Source organism: Leucopleurus acutus (assembly GCF_964270905.1).
Source record: "Leucopleurus acutus genome assembly, chromosome: 10".
Classification (NCBI taxonomy): domain Eukaryota; kingdom Metazoa; phylum Chordata; class Mammalia; order Artiodactyla; family Delphinidae; genus Leucopleurus; species Leucopleurus acutus.
Window position 1 is genome coordinate 55,008,410 of NC_139153.1, and position 27,972 is coordinate 55,036,381.

Genomic DNA, 27,972 nt, shown 5'->3' on the forward strand with positions numbered 1-27,972 from the left:
GTATTTGGGCCAGGTAGCTGATGGCCTTTCAATCAATATTTTATCAAAGCTAAATCACAGTGATTACACCAGAGTGCATGGTTCAGACAAGTGGGGAAAAAAAAGACTGGCCTGATAAGAAATAATATACTGTTTGTAATATAGTCTGCATTATCAAAATGAATAAAAGTTAGTTAGTAGAAAAGAGAGAAGAATAAGCAATATCTTGGGTGGCAAATGGACTTTGAAATGATATTATAATTTTGGTAGAAATAAATATTTTGTGATCTACAGCTTGGGAAAATGAATTATCTCCAATATTAGGAGATTTCATGTATATACACACACAAACATGAATGCACACATATAATTATATATACATATATAGATATAAAACTTGTGGAAGTTAGACTTAATGTCATATGTAATTAAAGTATATTGTATATGATCCCAATTTCAAATGTATGACATCAATCCCATTAAACATAAGAGACTGCAAGTCTCACTTTAAAAAAGCTGGGAGGGGGACTTCCCTCGTGGCACAGTGGTTAAGAATATGCCTGCCAGTGCAGGGGACACGGGTTCGAGCCCTGGTCCGGGAAGATCCCACGTGCCGCGGAGCAGCTAAGCCTGTGCGCCACAACTACTGAGTCTGTGCTCTAAAGCCCACGAGCCACAACTACTGAGGCCGTGTGCCAGAACTACTGAAGCCCATGTGTCTAGAGCCCATGCTCCGCAACAAGAGAAGCCACCACAATGAGAAATGAGAAGCCTGTGCACAACGAAGTGTAGCCCCCGCTCGCCACAACTAGAGAAAGTCCCGTGTGCAGCAATAAAGACCTGATGCAGCCAAAAAAATAAATAAATAAATTTATTTAAAAAAACCAAAAAACTGGTAAGATTTTAGGTTATTCCAAGCACTATATGCAAGGAACAGAATATATATCACTTGAAATTTGATTTCAATAAGAAAAATGTTAAAGGCGGCAGTCACTTGGTTGTGGAGATGCACCTTCTGATAGGTGGATAATTAATTCACATAAAAATAATATTGTCTTAAAAATAAACTCAAAATGGATTAAAGACCTAAATGTAAGGCCAGACACCATCAAACTCTTAGAGGAAAACATAGGCAGAACACTCTATGACGTAAATCACACCAAGATCCTTTTTGACCCACCTCCTAGAGAAATGAAAATAAAAACAAAAATAAACAAATGGGACCTAATGAAACTTCAAAGCTTTTGCACAGCAATGGAAACCATACACAAGACGAAAAGACAACCCTCAGAATGGGAGAAAGTATTTGCAAATGAAGCAACTGACAAAGGATTAATCTCCAAAATTTACAAGCAGCTCATGCAGCTCAATATCAAAAAACAAACAACCCAATCAAAAAATGGGCAGAAGACCTAAATAGACATTTCTCCAAAGAAGATATACAGATTGCCTACAGACACATGAAAGAATGCTCAACATCATTAATCATTAGAGAAATGCAATTCAAAACTACAATGAGATATCATCTCACACTGGTCAGAATGGCCATCATCAAAAAAATCTACAAATAGTAAATGCTGGAGAGGGTGTGGAGAAAAGGGAACCCTCTTGCACTGTTGGTGGGAATGTAAATTGATACAGCCACTATGGAGAACAGTATGGAGGTTCCTTAAAAAACTACAAATAGAACTACCATATGACCCAGCAATCCCACTACTGGGCATATACCCTGAGAAAACCATAATTCAAAAAGAATCATGTACCAAAATGTTCATTGCAGCTCTATTTACAATAGCCAGGACATGGAAGCAACCTAAGTGTCCATCAACAGATGAATGGATAAAGAAGATGTGGCACATATATACAATGAAATATTACTCAGCCATAAAAAGAAATGAAATTGAGTTATTTGTAGTGAGGTGGATGGACCTAGAGTCTGTCATACAGAGTGAAGTAAGTCAGTAAGAGAAAAACAAATACTGTATGCTAACCCATATATATGGAATCTAAAAAATAAAAAAAGGGGTCATGAAGAACCTAGGGGCAAGACAGGAATAAAGACACAGACCTACTAGAGAACGGACTTGAAGATATGGGGAGGGGGAAGGGTAAGCTGGGACAAAGTGAGAGAGTGGCATGGACATATGTACACTACCAAACGTAAAATAGATAGCTAGTGGGAAGCAGCTGCATAGTACAGGGAGATCAGCTCGGTGCTTTGTGACCGCCTGGAAGGGTGGGATAGGGAGGGTGGGAGGGAGGGAGACGCAAGAGGGAAGAGATATGGGGACATATGTATATGTATAACTGACTCACTTTGTTATAAAGCAGAAACTAACACACCATTGTAAAGCAATTAAACTCCAATAAAGATGTTTAAAAAAAAAATCCCCCCCAAAAAAAGTCTTTATTTTTTTTTAATTTTTATTTTTTTATTGACGTATAGTTGATTTAAACAGTGACTTTAGACAATAGAATTGCTCAAAAATTCTATGCCACCTCTATAGAAAGATATGTTTCTTGTAATTCTGCCTTAAATGCCATAGGGTTGAGATATAATGAATGGAAGTGGGGACATTTTTAGAGGTCACCACTGCTACCACTACCATCAATATAATCATCACAGTCACCATAATCCTCATCTTCATAGTAATATATTCATGTTTCCCCAGTATATAAATTGTGCATTTTAATACAGTGCTTATTTATTTATTTATTTATTTATGCTGTACGTGGGCCTCTCACTGCCACGGCCTCTGCCGTTGCGGAGCCCAGGCTCCGGACGCGCAGGCCTAGCGGCCATGGCTCACGGGCCCAGGCGCCCTGCGGCATGTGGGATCCTCCCGGACCGGGGCGCGAACCCGCGTCCCCTGCATCAGCAGGCGGACTTCCAACCACTGCACCACCAGGGAAGCCCCTACAGTGCTTAATTTTATAAACCCTTCACAAATTCTACTTGTAAACACAAAAGCTCTAATTCCTATGGTAAATAATAAATGAAAGAAAATTATGTATATTTAAAGACTGTGCTGTTAAAATTAGGTATGTATACATACCTACATAAAATTATATATATTAAAAGACTAAAATTATGTATATTCAAAGACTGTGCTGTTAAGATTCTAGTAAATTATATAAGCTGCAAAGCAACATGTCTAAAAGTTTAGAAAAAAATTAAAAGCACTTACGATAATCACTTAATTCATTCTCTTCTAGCTTCTGTTCATATGTACGTTTTAGGACCCAAAATCCTAATGATTATTTACTTTTGTTACCTTTTTTCACCTTCCATTTAGAAGATTATTTTTCATCTTGTTAAAAAAGCTTTATAATTTATTTATTATATTAATTCAGCTAATAATATTATAATAGTTCAGCCAATAGAGAAGATACACATTTAAATCCCTTAATATTTCTTCTATTTTTAGATACTGAGTTTGGAAACTCTATTTTAAAATACTATTTTGGTTCAGTCCATCTATCATGTAAATGTAAAGTTAGTGACACTTCAAAATTCCTAATACACTTCCCTAAATGTGAGGAAAGGAAGAGGAAAAGAAGGCTCAATAATAATTTAATATCTATTATGAGTCAGGTACTTACTAGGTACTTTAGCTGTGTCACCTCAATAAATTCTTCTATTAATACACATAGAGAGATGCTAATGCATTATTATCTATACTTAAAGAGAGGAAAAGTTAGCTTCAGAAAATTTAAGTGGCTGTCATTGTTAAATAATTATTAACTAGCTGGACCAGGAATCACATATATACTCTTGACTCTAAAAGCCATTTCCAATTATTATACCATACTTATTCCTATTCAGAGTTGCATGTGTAATGAATAAAAACAGTGCCTGCTGGCAATTTTTTCTATCAGATCAACACATAATCATGATCATCTTTCATTTTATCTTTCCACCCAGACTTCAGAGCATGCAAACTTCCCTGAGCCCATTAGCATTTGTTTCATTTATTTTTTACCATAGGAATTAGAGCTTTTGTGCTTCCAAGTGGAATCTGTGAGGGATTTATAAAATTAAGCACTGTATTAAAAAGCACAATGAAAAACACCAGCAAATCAACAAACAGCTGAGAGCAAGAGAGAGAACATGATATACCAGGAAAGTTTGCAGTGTAGTACATCTGATTCCCACTGTCCTGACAACCAAGGCCAAAGGGAAATAGACTAAGTTATGTATTTTACATTGCCAGTTCAAAAGAAGTATATCCGCTCACATGGAGAGAGATACTTGCCGAGGCACTGAACTCAAGGAGCGATTCATCATTTGTTTCTTTATAAAGGATGCTGGGTAAAATAATGGATAATTACATCCACTGTGGCATCTTAAAAAAGCTAGATGTTGCTTAAATGTGTGTGTCATATATCACCTGTCTAAGAAAGAAGAGGTTAAAATGTTAAAATTCACCCTGAGAAAGCATTTCTACAGGGATGTGCAATTATATGGTTCAGGTATTTTGCTATCTGATAAACCAATTTAACATAGAGTCTAGAGAAATGTTAGCGTGTCTGCGAGGCAGTCTCTCTCCAGTGTCAGGTGTCTCAAGCACGCCTTTGGCAAGGGCTGCATTGTAGTCAATTCATGGTTGGATTCTCCGACAGGAACCTCAAGTGCCCACTTTGTGCAGTTGATTAAAAAGGGAACAATGTGGTGTTAGTGCCAGATGGGCTGATGCCTGCACATGCAGTTAGCTTCCTTTAAAATCTGTTGTTGTCTTGAAAATGCTCTCTTTCTCTGTCACCCTTACGTAGGTACTGCCTTTTACAGATGACTGAAGTACTCAGGACACGTGTGTGGTGGCCATGGCTGCCCTAAGCCCATTGCTGCCACCCACTGAAGGATTCTACCACAGGGAAGACACTGTGGATACTGCCTTTCCATTGGATGTGTGCGCCAAGCAGAACACAATGCTCAGAGAAAGCAGTCACCCGGGAACACAGAATCACTAGCGCTGACAGATCAAGGACAACTTCAGTGGACTCAAACCAACCACAACAGCAACAACAGTACCAGCCCAGGTGGAAGGACAAAGATGTAAAATACATTTTTACTACACATCTATTGAGATGATATATCTTTTACCTTTTCCCTAAATTGCTAAAAGTACAGAATTCTAAAGGCTGCCAAGGGGATATTAACAGAATATATATTGATTTTCCTGGTTGATAATCCTCTGTTGCTGGCACATACAGATACATCCCAGAAAACGCATATAGGCTGAGCACATGAAAAACATAAATATGCTTAAAGTGTTTTCATACTTCAGAACTACAATCAATCATGTTGTGCAAAGTAAAACTATAAGAAATGTCTCTCTCAGTCCTCATTTCCATCTCTCCACCTCTGCCTTTCTGACATTTCATCTGCCTTTCATGAAATTAAAAACACACACACAACTGCTAGCTTTAAAGGAAAAGAACTTCATGCTCTTATTATAAGGAATGTCAGTAATAGTATTTAATTTGGAATACTTAGGAAAATACATTGATTAGAGCAGAGGTGGGCAAACTGTACCCCACAGGCCAATCTTGGTTGCTGCCTTGTTTTATAAATAAAGTTTTATTGGGATGTGGCCATGTTCATCCATTTACACATGGTCTGTGGCTGCTTTCATCCTGAAAGGCAAGAGTAGTTGTGACATGAGCCAATGGCTGGCAAAGCCCAAAATATTTACTTCTGGACCTTTACAGAAAAAAAAAAAAATCGCTGGATTAGAAGGTAAGGCATAGGATTTTGTATCCTCCTATCCCATGCTCTGCTCCACCTCCACCCCGGAAAAAAGAAACTGGGCTAAATAACAGTGATGCTTAGATATCAGAAAAGACTATGTGCATAAGTTCTCTTTAGTTAACAGTTTCTTGAATAGAGCACTAAAAATTGTGGTCCCACAGTTAGTCTTTTAAAACTTCATTTCTGTAACGTAGTGAACAATACAAATGCGCCAGCAGGATCACAGTAACAGCATGACAGGCCTGTGCGTCAAATGCTTGTACAAAGTCCCGCTCTGTGTACTGCTCTTAGGATATCTGTCACGTGCTGTGTTTTGTGACAGTTCTTTGTAACTCTGTCCTTTGCTGTTAGAATCTATGTTCTTTGAAGGCAAGGGATGTATCTCTATTTTATACCATCTAGCCTTGGTTCCTTGTAGCACTCTAGGAGCTCAGTGAATATTAGTTGAATGAATGAATAATAAGTAGAACAAAGTCTCCTTATTGAACTTATTAAAAAGAAAAAAATCAATTAATTAGTATATTTAAACAAATGTACAAACAAATTAGTACATTTAAACAAATGCAGTTTGGTAATCAAAGTAGATGCACAGAATCTGAGCAAAGAAATGAAACTGATTTTCATGCATGGCTTGTGGGAGCACATATAACTCTGTGTCAGGTCTTTTATAGTAAATACAACTTAATGGCTAATTGTAGGTAACTGGAGGTACTAATGGACCTAATTTTTAATTAAGAGATGGAGATCATTTGTAATTAGCTCACGGTATCCATGAAAACTAATGTTTAGAGCTTAAAAAAATGGTTTGAAGTAGCTTAAACACCCCCCCACTTGAAAAATGGTTTTGCTCTTTGAAGTAGCTTAAACATCACCCCTCATCCCTGCCAAATTATGGAAGAGTTTTATAAAGTAATACCCACTCAAGAAGAGTTAGTACAAAGATGGGTTTCAACCAAATCTTTGGTAGAGCATCACCGATTCCAAATTAGGGAGGCTGGGCTTCCCTGGTGGCGCAGTGGTTGAGGGTCCACCTGCCGATGTGGGGGACACGGGTTCATGCCCTGGTCCTGGAGGATCCCACATGCCACGGAGCAGCTGGGTCTGTGAGCCATGGCCGCTGAGCCTGCGCGTCCAGAGCCTGTGCTCTGCAACGGGAGAGGCCACAACAGTGAGAGGCCCGCGTACCACAAAAACAAAAACAAAGTAGGGAGGCTTTCCAATGCAAACTGATATTATTGACTAGCAAAACAATGTGGAAAAACTGCATAAGTTTAACAGTGAATTTTGTCTGAATCAGGGCAAGTACCACGGTGAAGACTTCATTCTTGTCCTGAAGTTGTACTGATGGTAAGATTGACTCTTTTCAACCTATTTTAGCCAGTATGTAGAAGGAATATGGCAGAGGATGAAAGTATGTTCAGAAGTTCTATGGGTTGCTGTCAATGTAGTTTTGGTCCTTTGTTTCCGTTTTTCCAAACACAGATTCAAATTCTGAATTCTAAGGTTTTCAGAAAAGGAGAATGAATTTTGGTTCTACTTCAGTTTGTTCTCTGTCCATTGTGGTCTTTTTCTTGATTTCATCATGATGCCCATCTAGGAAATTAAGTTCAAAGCAACTGAGATAAACATTTGACAACATTTATCTATAGTTTTCATATGTTTCTCATAAAATCCAACTACGAACAGAAAAAAAAATGATGTTTTACTTTTCATTTTCAAATAGGAGGATCTTTTAAAGAGTTATCATTGTATGGAAAAGAAACACTAAAAAGAGAATAGACTCGTGATTTTGCATGAAAATGTGGAGGGTAGTTCCGGACTTCTGTTTTCTGTCCTTGAAATGAGCTGGATAAGGTGTAGCCGAGACTTGGAGAGGAGAGAGGAAATAAATCAGAGACCCCCATCTCCCAAACCTCAACCACTTTCTCTGGACATCACCACTCTGGCCTTAGCTCTATCCTTCCTGAATTATTATTATTTTTTTTAATGTATTCACTGTTTAACTATTCACCTTAGACTTCTCCTAAGCAAAGAGATCTTCAGCCATGCATTTGATGACCTTAATTCAAATTCACATTAAAGTAACTCTACAGCTGCTGAAGTCAAAATAAAAGGTTTTGGTTCCTATACTCCTAAAAGCACTTCAAGTAGCATGGTGATACCCAAATCACACTCTGAAAAATACTACTCTGATATACTTTCCTGCCTTTAATTAGATGTATATTCCAAACGTTCCAGAAAAAAACTTGATTCTTAAACATTCTGTGAGGTCAAGTCTTCAGTGTCTTGTAACATGTCAGTAACATGTTCCAGAAATATGTTCTATCAGTGATCCCCTCTACTGGGGACATTCTTCCTGATGATTAGCCCACATCTATTAGTGTCAAAAACCAAATCAACAGGGCTTCCCTGGTGGCGCAGTGGTTGAGAGTCCGCCTGCCGATGCAGGGGACACGGGTTCGTGCCCCGGTCCAGGAAGATCCCACATGCATGGAGCAGCTGGGCCCATGAGCCATGGCTGCTGAGCCTGTGCGTCCAGAGCCTGTGCTCTGCAACGGGAGAGACCGCAACAGTGAGAGGCCCGCGTACCGCAAAAAACAAACAAAAAACAAATCAACAAAACAAAACAAAATCTAGACGTACAAAAATACCCCACTGAAATAGCACCTTCTTATGCTCATATTGATGAACTTCCTTAACCTCCATCACCTTCACCTCAAGTCCACTTTGGCCATCTGCTCCCATGACCTTGACTTTGCTGAGAAATATTAGTTCATTATCCACATTCCTAAATCTAAGTATTGTACTTCTGACCACTTCGTATGCCTCGTTGAGACCTCTAGTCTCTATCTTCCTTGCTTTCTCCTTTTCTCCCACACTCTACTGCCTTCTTTTCTTTTTCTATCCATCCTGGAAACTAGTTTGTCACTCGGTAACTCTCTTGCCAATGTCAGCACACATTGCCCCTTTTCTCACTCCACTCAGTGAAACCTTAGCCCTGGATTAATCCACTGCCTTCTTGGCTACTGATCACTACAGTAAAAAATCAAACATCCTCACAGACTGGTATAACAAAAATCTATAGTCTGTAGCTTCAAATGGCCCCCCAGGGCTGCCCCTCAAGCTTCCTGTGTATTGCTAGTTGGCTTTCTTTTTCCAAATCTCTGTTCTCTTTCAGTCCCTTACCATGCCATTCCCACTCACTCTCAGAAGATGGCATTTAATACTTCTCACACACACACACACACACACACACAAGTAGTATCATAGAGATGATCATACTAAGTGAAGTAAGTCAGACAGAGAAAGACAAATATCATATGATATCACTTACATGTGGAATCTAAAATACGACACAAATGAACTTATCTATGAAACAGAAACAGACTCACAGACATAGAGAACAGACTGGTGGTTGCCAAGGGGGAGGGGGTTGGGGGGAGGGATGGACTGGGAGGTTGGGATTAGCAGATGCAAACTAGTATATATAGTATGGATAAACAGCAAGGTCCTACTGTACAGCAGAGGGAACTATATTCAATATCCTGTGATGTTTTATCACAGGATATACATGTATATATACATGAATATATACGTGTATATATATATGTGTGTGTGTGTGTAACTGAATCATTATACTGTACAGCAGAAATTAACACAACATTGTAAATTAACTATACTTCAATTAAAAAAATTAAAACAAACAAACAAAAAAAGTATTTATCATGTAGGAAACCCTACATTTGACTTCCTACTCGTATGCTTACAAACTTACATGCAGGTGCACTGTCCTTTCCTCCTGTCCTCCTGCATTCCTAGAGGAGATGTCTGGCTTCCTCAATGACCTTGTTCTATCAGTCATCCCCTGTATGAATTACATCTTCAACCATTAGAACTCCTTCCTGGCTTCTTCCTATTATGACCAAACATTTCCCATCTTAAAAAAAAAATTAGTCAATCAATCAGTTCCCTTCTCCATTCGTTTTCTGTTATTATCGTCTCTCCTCTTCAAAGCCAATTTTGTTAGGTATGACACTTTTTACATCCACTTTGTCATAGGACATTCACTGTCTTGCTCTTCCCCCTAAAACGACCCTATCAGAGTGGCTAGTGACCTCTGTGTCACGAAATCCAATGGCTTCTTTTCAAAACTCATCTTAACAGACTGGCCTCTCTTGAAACCCTCTCTTGCTTTGGTGTCTTTGGAAACGTCACACTCTTGATTTTCCTTTTATGTCTATAGTTATCTTTTCCAATCTTTACTTTAGGTTCCTTTTTCTGCCCATTCTTTATTTCAAGGATCGGCCTACTTCTCTTCACTTGAAGCACATTTTCTGGGTGACATGAGTTAATTCCATGATGATGACTCCAAAATCCATTTCTACCTAAGAGCTGTCTTATGAGCTCCAGAAACAGACATCCAAATATTTATTGATTATCTCTATTTGGATGCCTCACAGACATCTCAAACTCAACGTGTACAACACTGCACTCAAACTCTTTCCTGCCAAATTTAATTCTCTTTCCTCTGGTTCAGAGCTCAGCAAATGATACCTCAGGCCATTGAGTGCTAGGAACTTAAGAGCTACCTTTAACTCTTTCCTCTCCTTCTACTCTGACATCCAGTGAGTTACTAAGTCCTGTGTATTCTACCTCTTTCAAATTTGTCAAATTTGTTAACTCTCCATTCTTATTTGCACACCTTGGGCACATGTCAACTTGATTTTGTGCTTGGACTCCTGAGTCCTGGTCCCTGTTTTCCAGTTCTGTCTCTCTCCAATGCATTCTCCACCTATATCCAGAGTGACCAACTTAAACTTTTTAGTTTACATCTATTGCCAGCAGGATGGAGTCCCAGCTACCATAGCTGGTGACATTGCTCCACCTTATTTGTCCAGGATCATTTTCTCTACTCTCATCTCTCTTTATGCATCCCTGTCCTACTGAACCATCTGTAGTTCCCCGAATTTGCCATATCCTGCTACCCATGAGCTTTGTACATGCTGCCCTGTTAGTCTGAAACTCCCCCCTCCATCTTATTTTTCACGTGGCTAATTCCCATGTGTCCTTATGTCTCCATTCAGAGGTTTCTTCCACTTTCTCTGACTCCTACCGTGGGTCACTTTTCTCTTTGTGTCCCTATAGCACCTTGTAACAAGGATGATTAGCATAGCTGTTGCTAATAACATTTGAGCACTTATTTGATGCCAGAACCTGTGCTAAGCAGGCTACATATCTTAACTCATCTAATGCTCACAACACCTTACGAGGTAATTAATATTTCCTCAGATAAATAATCCAAGCTACAGAGAAGTTACATAATTTTCCCAAGGTTCCACAACTAGTGAGTGACACAGTAGATTCTGAACTCAGGCATCTTATTGAAGACTTTACAAACTTGTAATCTCTTGCTTGTGCCTAACTTCCTAATTGGACCCTAAGTTCTTAGAAGGAAGTTGTATCCCTAGCACCCGACACAGTGATTGTCACAAAGTGTGCTCCCAATAAATACTATTTGAATAACTAAAAGAACAAGGTGGCATGTGGCTCAAAGAGGAAAGAGTTCTTGCCTAAAATCAGATTTACCCTGATTACCCTGAGATCACCTTCAGTGTCTGCCATCGTGATGTTTTGCCCCAAGAATACCAAATAACTTGCTGTCATCTAATCACCCCATAGAATTTCATTTCCTGTCCCATTCACCTCATGTACATTTCCCACTCTTGTCCAACTGGTAAACTCATATTCATCCTTCCACATCAAGCTCAGAATTCACTTTATTCCTGAGGGTTCCCAATCTTCATTGTAGATTCTAAATTTTAGTTCCTCCATACTTTATACATTTCAACATCATCATCATCAACAACAACAACATTAATTTAGACCATCATATATTTTTTTTAACCAATGGTCCATTTTCTATTCATCTTTGTATCCCTAGTACTTCAGTGTTGTGCCCAGCACTCAGAGGGTGGTCAAAAAATGTTTGATATATTGATCGAACAGAATTAGGTTGGGTTTTGTTTCTGTATATTACCACGGAGATATCTCAAACTCTGATACATCTTGGCAGTTTAGTTGGCTCCTACAATGGCCAAGAATCGATTACTATTGGAGTTGTCCAACACTGGCATATTGGGAGACATGAGAAGAGGATATCACAATACCTTATGCCTGTTTCTCTTTCCTGATCTGATCAAGCGTTTGGCAAAGGATATGTTACCTTTTCAAGTGTCATTCAAGTTGTGCCCACCAGATAAGTCACAAACATATTAGGAAGGCAAGTCTATTTTCATTTAGAGATGGACTAAAGAGGCCAAAGAAGTCTGTGCAAATTTATAAGATGTCAAACCACCAACCCAATCTTGTAAGGGGAAGACAACTGTAAAATCTCCCAAAGTGTTATTTTTCCTGTCACTTCTATTTTAGTCCCTTTGTATTTCACTGGGGTCTTAGCACTTATTTTAGTTTAGTGATATCATATCTGAGCTTTCTAAATGTTCTACGTAATTACTGTGTCTTATTCCTCAAGCACACACCAAACTGCCAGATTAAGTTTCTCAAAGCACTGCTTTGATCAAGTCATTTCTCTGCTCAAGGACTCTCAGTGGCGCCTGACTATGGAATTAGGTGGGAACTCTGAGTCCAGATTTGCCTCCAGATGTTCTGCCACAATTGATTTGTGTAGAGCCTGACCCATGACACACATCTAGTAAGTGCTTTTGATGTTTTCATTGATTTTTCCATTGTGTTTTTGAAAGTGAAATCAGAAAACCTAGTTGAAGGAAAGTTCCATTTTGTGTCTTTCATTATTATCAATACTGGCAAATTATTAAGAGTAGATGCCTCTTGTTAAAGATGCCACACGGTAAACAAAGTAAAGGCTACATACGTTAGAGAAAGCATCTTCCCAGGGGTCCCATATCCTAAATAAAACAGGCACATGAAGATATGACAGGTAATACACTTTAGGGAAAGATAAGTGGTATTTTCATTAATGACAACTTATAGAGATTTCCAGGAGGACCAAAGTAACTTCACAGCTGAAAGCTAACTCATTGCTTCTCAACTGAACTTCTAAGAGGAATATTCAGCCATGAGCATAATTAAACAAGTCCACAAGACATGAGAAAAGGATTACCCTGAATATGCTGGGTCAAGCAAACCAGGTGGCCAAGAACATGATGTTCTCTGCTTGAAAACCACCATTCAGTTGCCAGACTCTGCTGCTCTCTGGGCTCTCCCATTCTGTTTCTGGCCTTTGTCTCTCGCTCTCTCTCCAGTGCCCTTTCTTGGTTTAGATTTTATGTCCTCATCATCTGACACATCAAAGGATTAAAGAGTTCAAAGCCCTTCATGCTGCCAGTATTTTATTTAGTTAAAATCAACAAAAATGAAAACTTGTGCCCATTTTCCTCTTTGCAAGAAACCAAAATGCAAAATCAAGATGAAAGCACAAGAAGATCTGTGCTGTTCAAAATTAAAACTCATGTCTTCACATATGTATACTCTGTGACAAACTGCACCACAGGATTTTATGAAACTACTTCAATATTGCTAATTAAAATGCTCGAGACACTAACGAATTCTCAAATCAACCTCTGCCACTTTGTTGTACAAATGGAACATTGGCAGATTTTCTTTCAATATCCAAAACACCATTTTTGGAACAAATTTGAAGTTTTGATTCATTCAACAATTATATCGAGTACCTACTATGTGTCAGACACTATAGTGGGTGCTGAGCAAGCAAAATGGGATGATTTTCTGATTTCAGAGGAATTCCGGTCTCTAAAGCAGTGCTTCTCAAACTACTTTTATTCATCTGTGCCCTCTTTTGATAAACACAAGTATCCTTCTCCAATTTCCCAGAAAGTCTAATGAACGCTCCAACACTAAGAATTACTGATACACAGAACATAGACTCAATTTTCTGTGTATCCTTCATAGACCAAAAGTCTTTGAGCTTTTACTTTTTATTTCAAAAGCAACATATTTATTTTCCATACACAAAACTGGATTGGAATATTAAATATCCTTTTTTGAACCACATATGCTAACCCCCCACCCCGGAACTGAAATTGAAATGCCTGCTTAGAATCACTGTTTGAGAATCACTGCTTTAAAGAGTTTTGGAGAAAAACCAGGCAAGCTCCCTCTCTCCCATCCAATCAAGTCTTAAAGGAATTAGAATTTTCCTACCTGACACAACAGCTGGTGGAGTATCATAATCCTGTCTTGGGACTGAATCTTTGAATGAAAAGAGCATGAGAAAGAATGCAATGAAGTACAAAAGAAAATAAAATAGAATTTTAGCTCTAAAACGTGGAAGTGCCCACTGTATGTCACATGGTACCTAAGGCTCCTGCCTTCAAGCACTCAAGGAGGCACTCTGACCCCTTGACAGTTGACAGTTGACACAACGGTCCCCACAACCACCACTCTGGACGTGTCGTTAGGCGTCGTGTGACCTGCGAGGACAGCATCATCTGTCCCAGAGTATTGTCATCTTCCTCATCTTTCATAACTTTGGTCCCTCCCTTGGGTCATCAACTTGCAATATGCACCCTCTTTGGCTGACACAAAAGTTCTACAAAGTGGCCCGTCAGGAAGGGGACCAAAGTGCAATATGAAGCCCCAGTCCTGGAGAACAAAAGAAATAACTACAATTTCAAAAGAGATAAATGAAAAATTTGCACATTCCCAAATTCTATGGAGGCTGACATGTTTTGAAGCTAGAATTTTGTTATTGACCACTCATCTTGGGCTCTGTCCCCAGTGGTCGAGGCCAAGGAGCTTCATGTGCTGGTATCGTGAGGACACAGATCAATAGAACAGAATATATTCAACAGATGGCTGCTGTCTTTTTCCAAAGTGTCATAAAACTGGAGGTGGCAAATTGTAGACTGAGGTTAATTAAACAACATGACAACCATTTCAAAAGTTGGGGTGATGTGGGACCAAATATAACTGCTTTTTTAAAGATGAAAAAGAGGCTTTGGCTTAATATCATTTCTTTAGCCAGGGATCTTACAAAGGAAAGTGGGACATGGCCCCACTTCTAAAAATGGAAAGTTCTAATTTCTCCAGCTCCCCTTGGAGGGTAAACTGTGTAAAAGGGACCGGGTATTGCTCATATTCAAATAAACTGCCCAAACATGGTTAAAAGGATGCTTTTGCATGACCCTCATTCCATTCATATGATCATTATTCCATTTTAAAACCTAAAACCTCAAACTTCACTTGTCCACCTACTTGGTAACTTAATTTGGACTATCACAAATTTATCCGTTTCATCTCCTTGCCACAAAAGGACAATGTTGATCACTCTCCCATGAGTGAATGGTGTGTGAAAAGACAGATTAGAACTTGAACAATGCAAGGCCAGCCAAGCAAGCATTGATCAAAGATTCAAATGCAAGTAAACCTTAGGCATGAGTTATTCTGTTTCTCAGAACAGGTATGTGAACTAGTGACTTGATTATAATCCCCAAATCTAGAATATATAAAATCATTTTCAAGGGGTCTCCAAATATTTTATTAATACTGGTAGTAACTCTGATTATCTTTTAAAAAACTAAGCACACATTATTACTACAAACAAACAAGACTGTGACACTAGTCATTTTCCAAGAATATATTTATAACATTTTAGAATTTATAAAAAATCATGCTCATTGTTGAATTCTTAGAGACTGTAGAAAAGTATCATGATTAATATAGAAATTATCCCTAATCCCATCATCTAGAAACCATCACACTTGTTTGTACTTGTTATAGCCTTATTTCATAAATATTTTTTCATAGTTGATACGAACTTCACACATGCAAATTTACATCCTGCTCTTTTGATTTAACATAATAGTAAATCCCTTCCTAATTATTTTATACACTTATAACTTCATGCTGCATTACATTCTAGTTTATGGATGGATTATGATTTATTTAATCTTCCTTATTAGACATTATAAAGAACACTGGGCTGAATATTTTTAAGATATATTTTCTGTTATTCTAGAACATTTCCAGAGAATAGGTCTTCAAAACTACAACTATTTGGTCGGGGAATAGAGCTATTTTTGAAAGGTCTTTCAGGCCCACCCTGCTATCCAGCTGACACTTTCACAAATTTGGATTCCTACCATCACACTATCCATGCTTGAGAATGTATATCTCCCCACACCTTCGTCAGCAATGTGTATTATTTTAATAACTTTATTTAATGGGTTATATGTGTGTGTCTGTATTAGACTTACTGTTAAGTTGATCATTTTTCATGTTTTTTGGCTTTCTATTTCCTCCTTTATCAACTATCTGTTCATTTCTTTGGCATTTTATACATCGGTACTTTTGTATTTTTTGCTAATTTATTGGAATTCAGAATCTAGTTTTTAAACAGCAAAAGCTTACTATTTGCAAATAAACTTTCATAATACTAGACTTTCACTTAATGCCTACTTGTTTATTGTATATATTGTACTAACTTCAAAAATTCACTTATCTTACAACAAGACTAAATAAATTTTAAAAAACTCTTCCCTTTCATCTATATTTTCTTTCTTGTATTTAACCATTTTTAATTGATTGATACTTTTTCCTGAGAAAACATTTCAGGAGATGTACTCATGACCACTTATGAATTTATGATACTGTTTCCTAATCATGAGTCCATTTAACATCGTGTATTGGTTTTTATCACTCTGTCTTAATACTTATATTCCTGGATAATAGTTGAAAGTAGACAATCTCTAAGCAAAATGAATAATTCAGGATTTTCACCTGATACCATCAGAATTTCAAAGCAATACAGGAGGGATGGTGCCACTGAAAACTGTGAGAGAACTATGTTGAACAAGTCAAGAACAATTACAAGATTATCTCTGTGAGCGGCTAGGTTACACCACCAGAATCCAATGATGTCACAAATCACCAGTGGTCTGGAGACACAAACAGAACTGCAGATAAGGAGGCTGCAGAACAAAAACTTTTTATTTCTTTCCACAGATTCTGGTGACATTGTAAGCCACTGGTGACCACCAACTGAACAAATGAAAAGGAGATAAGAAACTTGTAAAACCAGATTGTCATGCAATTTGGAGGTTCTCATAACACAGTAAAATCCCCAATGGTTTCTGCTAAAGCTTACAATAGACTGATAAGAAATTACGGATAATAGGGCTTTGGTCCTTGAGGGAATCCTGTGACAAAAAATAAACAAAAGCAGAAAAGCTAGATACTTCTTCAAGGTCAGCAGAGCCCTGGAATAAAACCGTTATACTGCTTGCATAAAATTCATTTCTTTTAAGCGCTGCAGATTCTGTCCAGCTTAAAAATAGGCAAAGAATCGAACGATAAACATTTGAGGTGGCAAAGAATGGTTAATTAACCTACAAGGCATCCCTTTCAAAATGTGGGGTCATGGGGGACCAAATACATCTAATTTTATGAAGATGAAAAAGAGGCTTTGGCTCAGTACACTTCCTTTACTCAGGGATCTTAGAAAAGAAAGCAGGACATAGCGTATGGCCTAAGGCACCCCTTCTGAAGATGGAAAATTCTAATCTAGCTCCAGGTCCCATTGGCCCTGAATCCTGCTTACTTTGGTTACTCCCAGGATCTCTCTGCTCTGCCCCTGGAAACTATTTCTGGACTTGAGGTTCCTGTCTTAATCTTGACTTGTCACTGTTCACACCTTGTTGTGCAGAATTTCAGTGAGCTCAGATGTCTGAAAGCCTCTGGAAAATTATAGTAGGAGAGAGACGTGGTCGGAGAGTTTTAGATTGACTGGCTGTGGCAATATGGCTGGGAACAGACTGGAGTAAATTGAGGTGGGAAACAGGAAGAACAGTTAGGGGACTATTACAGTTAATCAAACAAGGCCCAGGGCAGAGACTCTAGAATATGAAGGAAGGGATGTATTTGACAGATGTCTATGGGACTTGAATAGTAACTGTATGTGGTGGGACTTGAGAAGGAAAGGGTCTACACTGGGTCCTAAGTGTAGTGTTGGACTCCCCCGGTGAGTGGTGGTGGGTTCAGCTTGAGAGGGGACAGGAGCAGGACCCTATAAGAGGAAGGGTCAGTGGGGAGAAAGCTTGGGAAGCTCATGAGATTAGTTTGGGTCATGTTGACTTTGAGATGTCAGAGGGAGAGTCACGTGGAAATATTTAGCAAGTGGTTGGACAAATGACTAAAATTCTAAAATGGTCTAAAATTCTAAGACAAGGTTAGCCCTGAGGACTCAGATATAAGAGTCTTCGTCATAGAAGGCAGAGTTCAAAACCATCGAAGTGGAGGAGCTTGTTAAGGAAATGATATATGAATGAGAAGTAAGTTTACAAACTTATTTAGCAGCCTAAGAAAGAAAAGAAGCAATGGCCAGAGAGATCAGAGGAGGACCAGGAAAACCTTGGGGAGGAGTCACAAACTGACGGCTCTTAGGAAAATTGGGTCCAATATTCAAACATAGGGAGATTTCCCATTAAAATCCAAGTAGTTTATCTTGAAAAACTGGAAGTTTTCCGTATCTCATGCCATTAACGCTCACAACACCCCTGGGATATAAACATTACTTTTCCCACTTTGCAAAAGAGGAAATAAAAGTTCAGAGAGGTCAAGTAACCTGCCTAAACATGCACAGCTAATAAGGGGGCAGAACCAGGCTTTAAACTCAAATTCAACACCCACTGTTCTTTCCATGATACCAGGCCACCTTCCCAGCAATGGATAAAGTGTGTTGAAAAGATGTAATAAGGTGGTGAAATCTGATTAAAAGAGTCAAAAGAATCAATAAGAGCCACTCCAAATGCCAATCAAAAATTCAGATAAAATGAATCTATGATATTATATCAAAGTGTAAGAGTGACAGTTTAAGAAAAAAGTATAACTTCCTGCTGGACACTCAACATTGTCAGTGATATTTTGTTGAATACGTCTAAAAATTAATACTGTTTTCTCTCTGCCTTTTCAGAACCTTATGAAACTTTAAACCTTTGCAAAACATCAATTTACATAAAGCTTATAATGTTTTTAAGCATTAGTACAAATGTGAAGGAGGAAAATAATTTTTAAAAAAGCTAAAAGAAATTTGATGTTAAATATAAGCCACATGCTTAAAACTTTTGCTTTCTGAGAAAGAAAAGGGGATATATCATTATTGAATAATTTGGCTATTACCAGCTGGGCAAAAATTGTGGTCTTGTATAAACGTATCCTTTTTGAAAATACTCAAACACTAGTCATAATAGACATTATTGAATCAATAAGTATTGTACTTCTGACACTGTTCTATATAATTGAGCTTATTTTTCAATTTCTTAAAGGATTCAGTCATATTCTCAATGAACTTAGGTCATATTTCTCCTAGTTTCCTCCAAATTTGAATTTCAGTGAGTCAGCTGGCTTTGCTTTTGATTCAAATGAGTAGAATTTATAAAGTGTTTCTTTTTATGCTTTGCCTTACAACTCCCTCCTTTATCGGATTACAATTTGTCATTCAATACAGTAAAAGTGCATTACTTCAGTTATTCATAATTTGTGATCATTTAAGTAGGGGAAAGCAGATATAAAGGGAAATCAGTAGTGGGACATGAGAAACTTCAAGCCTTCCAATATTGTCCTGGGATCTGCTTTATTAATAAATGAGAAAAGTGACTACAGATAATCTTCACACATTACTAAAAGCTATAGAAATAGTATCTTCAAATTCTAATGAAAATTAGCTGTACCACACTGTAAAATTAAACGTAGTCTTAGACATGACTTTTAAAAGTCTAGTTCAGAGACCTAAAGAATCATTTGATCTAGTCTAAGCTTTCAGACACACAGGTATCATCAAATGCTTTTGATAGGTTCAGCAACTGAGGCCTTCTAGATGGGTACTTTGTTTATGTTCATAAAACTAAATTTCTTTATTGAAACAATGGGACTCTTTCCACTAGGTATACAGACTTTCCTCCTATTTAGAGCAGATTACTGAGACCTCAGTGGACATGTCAGAAACGTCTGAAATCCTCAAAAGCCTGTGAGTCAACACATCTATGTAGCAAGCAAGCCATTGCTTTAAGGTAAAATCTCCAATATACAGCTAATGTACCTAGTGTACTTAGATGTTTGGAGATGTTGCCAGCATAACTGAGAAGAATCACAGTAGTGGTGACTATGAGACATATAGGCATAAAGTCATAGAGGCATATGGTTGAAGGGGTCCCACAGATCTCCATGTTCATTACTTCAACTGGATGGAGAGGGGCATTGAGATCAGGAGATGTTATCTTCCTAAGGACAGACAGAAGCAATAGGGCTCCATCAGGCTTTCTATAGTATTAAAGCTGTCTCACTCAGAAGAAGATACATGTTTTCCTCTCTCCATCTTTAAAAATGACAAAATTATCTTCATTAACATTTATGAAAAATAAAAACTGTTGCATAGGATATTGGTTTTGACATTTTTCATTGTTATCTATAATAAAGTTGCAGTATTCCATGTTGTATTTGACATTTGCCCTCCTGACCATTTGGGGAACTGTCTTTGAAAAGATTTTTTAAAAAACAAAGGTTTGCCAATGATTTCAACTGCCTTGTTGATATAAAAGCAAGGCTGCAATGGGCATTTTTGAATATACTTTTGTGCCCTAAGGAAAAATAATGGCTAATCAAAAACATCCCTACCTATTAAAAAAATCAGGTACATTAGATTCCTTTCCTTTTTTGAACATCATCTATGTTGACATATTCAAAAGAAAGATTAGAATAAGTTGATTATGTGAGGTTCTCAATTACTTTTCATTACTTTAAACATTGAAAGTAAATAAAAAGCCCTGCATATTAGTCATAATCAAGGTTGGCCCCTCTCTTGTGAATAACCTGGGGATGCTGTGAGCTGAAGTGGTAAATATCTGGGAAAGAAAAACTAGGCTCAAGTGTATTAAGTTACAAGGTCTAAAACAGACACACCTGGTGCACTGCATCATAGGAACCAGAAGTAACACAAATTTAAATGCAACGCAGTAGAACCTTCAGCCTTGTCAATGCGAGTAAATGTGCCCTGGAACTGTGCATGCAGAGGGCAGTTTATTCACAGTGGGACCTAAAAGGCATGTTAGTCAGTGGTGCAGAACCAGTTCTGCTGATGATGTCAGTAAGAACAGCGAGTATTGCACCTTATATTGATGAAGTCCAAGAAAACAAAAGGAAACAAACTCTTCAACTCACCGTTCCTGTTGTGCCCAACGAAAGGTGATTCATCTGTTGTGTCAAGGGGCCCATCATGTTTGCTGGCTGCATTGACATAGGATGGTCCATTGTTGGCGTAATCACAGCACCCTATAAGCACACACAACGTCCAACTGAAAACATGTTCCACAATGAAGGAAACTTTAAAAAAATAAACACAGTGGCTGTGTTAACATCATACGTGCTTACTTCTCACTAAAAAGGCTAACTTGAGCCATGTGTGATGTTTACATCCATTCATTTCATTTTGTGCCTGTCTAAATATGTAACATTAGCGACTTTATCTCTGATGTGATTTATCTGTCATTGTCATTTATACTTCCAATATTCAATGTAGAATGTATTCTAAGACATCAGATATATCCTCTCTCACTGTTCTACATACAAACTTCTCTGACTGAAAAATATAAATACTATGGAAATTCTCTAATTGTTCTTGATATTGAGTAAAACTTTCGTTTTTGTCATTTACCCAGGATTGATACAGATAATTCTTGATCACCTTAATACAACCTTCCCTCAGGGAGATAATTCTGGTCCAGATGGGTTTCTTGACGGGATACCTTTAAAGGACATATTAAAATCTAACACAAATATTATAAAAATCAAAGCTACTATTTCCCATATTTTTTCCTCCTAATCTTTTGACCTACTTTCTTTCTATCTGTGCTTTTGACACAAGCCTAGAGGATACTAAACTCTGCTAAACGCTGGTCAAATGAAACAGCACTGAAATTTTTTTAAATGCAAAAATATCAAGTGTTTCATCATGGAAAGGCCCACTTCTAGAATATGCTTTTTGATTTATCATAACTGTTGGAAATGCAAGAAATAATAGACATAAAAAAAATCCTTTCCATATACAAAGTGTCACATGGCCCATGAAGCCTGGAGCCAGGCCATACTACCCTTCCCTTCCTTGTCCTTTCCACTATCCTACTATTCCACCTTAATTGACTAACTTAGAGAATGGAAAGATTTTTTTTTTTAATTGAAAAGCTAGAGTTGGATGGAATCTTTGAGACTGTATAATTCCAGTGCTTTATTTTAAAGATAGTAATAAAGGCAGAAGCTCATTTAAATACCCAGTGGTAGAAAAATGATTATGAATCTGAATGCTATTTTTTTCTGTAAACATTATTTTTCTATGTGACTTTTTTCATATAAATGAACATTTTGAAGAAAAAAAAATAAGTCAGATTCATGTGGATGGAAGGATCTCGGCACCCAAACTAATTACCCACAAGCAAATATGTCCTAAAATGCCTTAGCTCAGGATATCAGTTTCTCGTGCTATTATCCAAATCCAGCTCCCTGACTGTACCTGTTAAAAGATCAGGCTGTCACTCAGCCTTCCTTGTGGGCTCTACCTCATCAATACGGAAGGAAAATAGAAACTGAACCATATATTTGTAAATGATTGATATACAGAGCTAGCTTTGTCCTCAAAGACGTTTGGACTTTTGAGCTAGAATCAATCAAAACACATATGTTATTTTATAATCTGTAGCTTGTAAATAGACATAGTTGTGCATTTGCACTGCTTGAATTTCTTGATGCTTCCATAAACTGTCATTCATCAGAATGCTTCTCAAATGAGAGACATGATAAGCTTTTACTTAATTATAATTCAGAGACACAACACTTTTTCTTCCGGCTGCCTGAATTTAACAAAGGCATCTTTACTTTTTCCTTAAAAAAAAAAGAAAAAAATTACTAGCCTTTATTTCAGGTATTTGTCATATCAAACTAGCGGTAAATACTTTGAGAAGAACTGAGACGCTTCTTAAATCACTTAGGGATAAACGATAGAATAATCTCAGAGTTAAGACAGAAGTTCTGAAGCATTCTTTTTTTAGCCAAAATGTGGCACTTTCACAACATTCTAATCCTTAGCAGGTGCAAGACTTCAATACTCTTCTTGAACTTGAGATTTAGGCTATCTTCTTAGAATATTTACCCCTAGAGGTTCTGACACACAGCTAACTTGTGACAGTCCCGGAAACCCCACAATTCTAATCAGATTGCCCTAGTCACATAAAGAATTGTTCATCATATATCAGAGATAAAGACCAAATTGTGTTTGGCCAGGAAACTTTCTTCGCAATGCCCTAGGGGTGACCTCACTCCCCAGCAGTGTGAGAGGTAGTCTTAAGTCTTTTTTGGGGGTGGCAACACGTAAGTGAGATAAGGTGAGCCTGTGACAGACAGATAAATCAAAATCCATGCATGGTAAGTATAGAAGGATTGAATGTCTGCATTTGGAATTAATTTCGGAAGGATCGTCTGGTCTCTTTAGAGAATCTTTTTCATGGAAAGTGCTTGGGGACTCATTTGATTACAGATGCCACAGAGTGAACACTGCTTCTGTGTATAAACCAGAAACCTGACAATCAAAGGGAAGAGTGTGTGTGTGTGTGTGTGTGTGTGGTGGGGGGAGGGATGTGTCATCATTTAGAATTGGAAATAGCAAAGCTAGGCACGGAAGACAATGTAAGAGAAACATTCCTAACCAGGCCAGCTACTGCAAATAAAATGAACAACGAAATAAGGCTTCTTGGGGGAGGACACATCAGGTCATACATTCTTATTCGAATTTAGTAAAAATGTTCAAGAAACACAGGATTCCAACAAATGATTAAGATCATACATTTCTTAAGAATCTCAAGGGATGGAAGAAACTTACAAGCAGTAAGTTGGAAATAGCAGACAGGAACCCCTTGGGGAAACACACTGTCTTGATGGCGCTTTACCAGGGACAGACAACTTAGGGAGTTTGAAGTGCTGGTTATCTACAACAAAGACTGGGCTTTGCCAGTCACTGTGTTCATCAATTGCAATTCAGCTACAGAATCTCTTTTGTATTGTGTGAGACATGAAAAAGTGTGGGGGAGAGAAAAAAGAAAGAAAAAATAACAACAAAGGAAGAGAAAAATCTATGGTTGTTAAGGCAAAATTATAATCGTGCCTCATTAAATCCCTTCCTATCCGATGCATTTAAGCCATAGACTGAAGAGTGTTTTGTGACAGATGTTGCCAACACATTAAGGGTAATTTCATTTACTCAAAAGGTATAGAATGTGCTGTCTGACGGAGTTTGCTTGGCAAATGGCAAAGCAAGAGGAAGCAGATTTTTCATTTTAGCATCTCTGGATGTCTGGGTTTGCTCAATGTTTAAGCTGCAAAGAAAAATACTGTAACATGCTGTAATTCCACTAAAAAGCACAATGACCAGACAGCGGATGGGACTGCCTGGTCTGTTTTAGCCACGGCCTCTGCAAAACAAAGCTGTTCACACTCAAGTGTCATAGGGTGGAGCCGTTTGCCCTAATTCTGAAATAAACAATTTCAACAGGATTTTGGATAAAGTTTCCAAAGATCATTGATGTGGAATAAATATATCTGACCTAAGGCCACAAAAGCATCTGTGTTGTTAACCTCCTGCCAATATTTGAAAGAAATTTTAAGTCTAGGAGAGTTCACTGATATTTTAATTTTCTAACAGAAATATAGGATCATTGGCAAATTGGGGAAAACACCAGCAAGGCTCTCTCCCATCAAGAACACACACAGCTGGTTTAAAACCTACATTAATGCCATGATATGGACCACAATGAGAATTACCTGTATGAATGTTCCTGTGAATGTCAATATTCTAGGCCAGTGCCACTCCAAATAAGATCAAGAATTTAAATTCGACTCTCTGGGCTTCGGGCATTGGAATCTGTGTTTTAATAAACTCTCCACCAGCTTGAGTGTGTTTTATAATGCACTGAACTGGAAAGACTATGGGCATTGAATTATTCAAAACATGGTAGGTGAAGGAGTGATATGTGGGGAGGAGGTGATCAAAGAAATCAGTGAGACTTGATATGTCTTGTTATCTCATTTTATTTACCTTTTAGAACTCTTCCAAATATTAGAGGAGAGAAATCAATATCAATTTTCACCTGTCACGTTCCACACTTCAATTATTAACGAATGTCAAATTTGACCACAGTTTTCTGTACCACCTGCTCTGCAATAATATTTCTGAGCCTTTATTAAAAATGTAAAATTGTCATTGAATTTCCAAAATAAAATAAAATAAAATAAACTCTCCAAATGATTCTGATGCCCCCTAAATTTGAGACGTGTGCTCTGTCTATAAACGGCTATTGTATAAGCCAGTGCTACAAATACTTGGTCTTACTTTATTTATACTGTTTCTCAATTATTTGTTTTAAACCAATCTTGTGATAGGGTATGAGCCTTTGTGTAGTAATTATATTACATTTTGTTTAAAAATGCAAAGAGGTCAAGCCTGCATTTCTGACGAGCTGAAATGGGGTGATTATCTGAGTAATTCAGGCCTCAGTCTGATGATCTGACATGTTTCTTTTTGATCAGTGTGCTTGTGTTGGAGCACATTTAAAATTCCTTCCTGTATGGAATCTTAGGGAGCCTTGAATCTGAAATCACAGAAATGTAAAAGTATTAATAAAAGGTAGGAAAATTATAACATAAGTGAAAAAAAGGAAAAGAAATATCACCCTCTTTTTCCCTCTTGTCCTATCTAGATGTCTCAGGTCAAAATGTTTGCAGCCCAAACTGGTATATATAGGATGGATAAACAACAAGGTCCTACTGTATAGCACAGGGCACTGTATTCAGTATCTTGTGACAAGCCATAATGGAAAAGAATATGAAAAAGAATGTATATATGTGTATAACTGAGTCACTTTGCTGTACAGCAGGAATTAACACAACATTGTAATTCAACTATACTTCAATAAAAAATAAATTAAAAATAAGAAAAAAAGAAACTTTATGTTTCTTCCAAAAAGAAAAAAATGTTTGCAGCCCATATTGTGCTCTTTTCCTATGGTCACTTATGGAAAACCACAGGGCTTGTTAGTAGTAATCATTCAACACGACTTAAAAAAATGTGGTTTAAGGTCATTTGTCTTCTTTCTCATCTGTGTGTTTTCTGGTTCTCAGTTTTTAATATTTCTAGAATAAATACCTAGTGGAGTTTGTGTACACCAGGCTATTTTTAGCACATGTGCTGTACAGAGAATGATATGCCCTTACAAGTAAACTAGTTACTGTAATGGATTTTCCAGTAGCAATGATGTTTTCATAATATAAATGGCATAAAGTTATTTCACTTAACTTGGGAAATAGCTAACCAAATGCGGCGCCTTGCTATATGAGTGTGTGACACTCCATGCTGTGTATGTAGAGATGTTTCACCTTTTCATTTGTTGATGTTGGCGTGGGTTTTGTTTTCTTTTGTTTTGTTTGCAGGGTTGCTTGGTGAGGTTTACATAGGGCTGCCTAGGGAGAGATAAAAAAGGATTGGGAAAGATTTCCCCATCCTCAGAAACGCTCATTAATCCTCAACTACCTTGATCAATGTCCAACTTGCAGAGGATGGTCTGTCTTAAAATATATATATATATATATATATATATATATATATTTGAAACCCAGAAAGCTGTGGCAAAGCTGGTAGACTTCCACTCTGGAAGCATTTTGGAATGATCTCCAACAAACACTGGAGGCTTGGGAGAATCATGAATAACCAGGTGTGGAAGCCAGGCTGCCTTGAGGACCCCATGTTAGCCCCTATCCTTCCTTCCCTTTATTATTCTCCACTTGCTTCTTTCAGTATACCTTCCAAGAGGGCGAGGGTAATGTTTACACATATTTGTAATCCCTATAATTATGAATTACATGCAGTAGATACTTGAAACAGTGTTTGTGAATTAATTTTATATATCGGCACCAAGAATTGTTCAGTAAAATTAAAAATGGCTAACATTTACCAACTTTTAAAATTTCGACTGTTCATTCTAAAAGGGCTGAAATCACGTTTGCTTGTTCAAACTGTCTATTTACAGTGTCGTGGTGTTGTCTACAGTAGGAGGCATGTAATATATGTTTCATAAATATTGGTTGGAAAATGATGAAAGAGAAAAACTCAAATCAAAAGGTTCTTACAAATGTTATTTTGAGATTAATAGTCAAAAGGAAGCAATCCAAAGATTCTGAAAAATCTTGTTCTCACAAAGGGCAGTACAGTTTCAAAACCAAGGTTGTGCTCATGTATGTGTGCATTTATTAATATATTCAATCACCACAACCTTAGAGATGAGATCTGAAATTCACCTGATGTAAAAAGTTCTACTAATGCCACCATCACATATTTATGGAAATTATCAAAATAAAAAGTATCTGTATATGTGCATACACCAGTGGTCCTCACCAAGGGGTGATTCTGCAGTGGCTAAAAGGGCCATTTGGCAATGTCTGGAGACATTTTTAGTTGTCAAACTGGGGAAGGGGTGCCACTGACACCTCGTGTGTAGAGGCTATGGTTGCTGAATATCCTACAACACACAGAACAATTCTCCACAACAAAGAATTATCCAGCCAAAAACACTAGTGCTAGGGTTCAGAAATCCTGGTATACACAAATATATATTCATAAGCTCCAGTTACACAAAATGAGAAAGATTTGAAATTGCAGTAATTAGAAAATGGCACAAAGTAGGCATCCACTCTCTGCTCCCTACATCTAACAGCAGACCTTAGATTCTACACCGAGATTATATTTATGCTATAAACCAGTTTCTTAAACACCTGACATCTAAATCCATTGCCCAAATCCTATAATTTATCAATGAAAGGAAGCAAGACTATTATTGACTTTACATTATGTAACTTTATAGAGCCTATATGGTTAGTTTTGAGTTCAAATGTATATTGCTATTTATTTTGGAAACACAGCTAACTAGAGCTGGGTTTCTCTTTTCTAAGTTTAGACAAATTAGATTTGATTGGTATATTTGGACTACTACCTAGAGGTGTGTCCCTGTGGGTTTGGGGTATCATGTTTAGAAGCAGGGCATCTTCCATTGTTATGTGGTAAATTTAGAAGAGTTTTGTACGTAGTTTATCTAATGAGAGAATATCTATCAACTGTAAAAACAGAGGGTTTTTTCTTACAGTCTTATAAACAT

At 37.6% G+C, this 27,972-nt stretch overlaps 1 protein-coding gene across 1 annotated transcript in view; it reads right to left on the bottom strand.

The window, feature by feature from the left end:
* Window positions 1–27,972, bottom strand: part of RBMS3 (RNA binding motif single stranded interacting protein 3) — a gene marked incomplete at its 3' end in the record, with an annotated part of 695,122 nt that overhangs the window by 26,244 nt on the left and 640,906 nt on the right. Inside the window, exons 9-11 of the mRNA XM_082848397.1 lie at window positions 21,438–21,528; window positions 20,945–21,055; window positions 13,934–13,981 (exon numbers count right to left, since the gene is read on the bottom strand). Coding sequence (XP_082704523.1) covers window positions 13,934–13,981; window positions 20,945–21,055; window positions 21,438–21,528 — 250 coding nt within the window. The remainder of the gene's footprint in view (window positions 1–13,933; window positions 13,982–20,944; window positions 21,056–21,437; window positions 21,529–27,972) is intronic.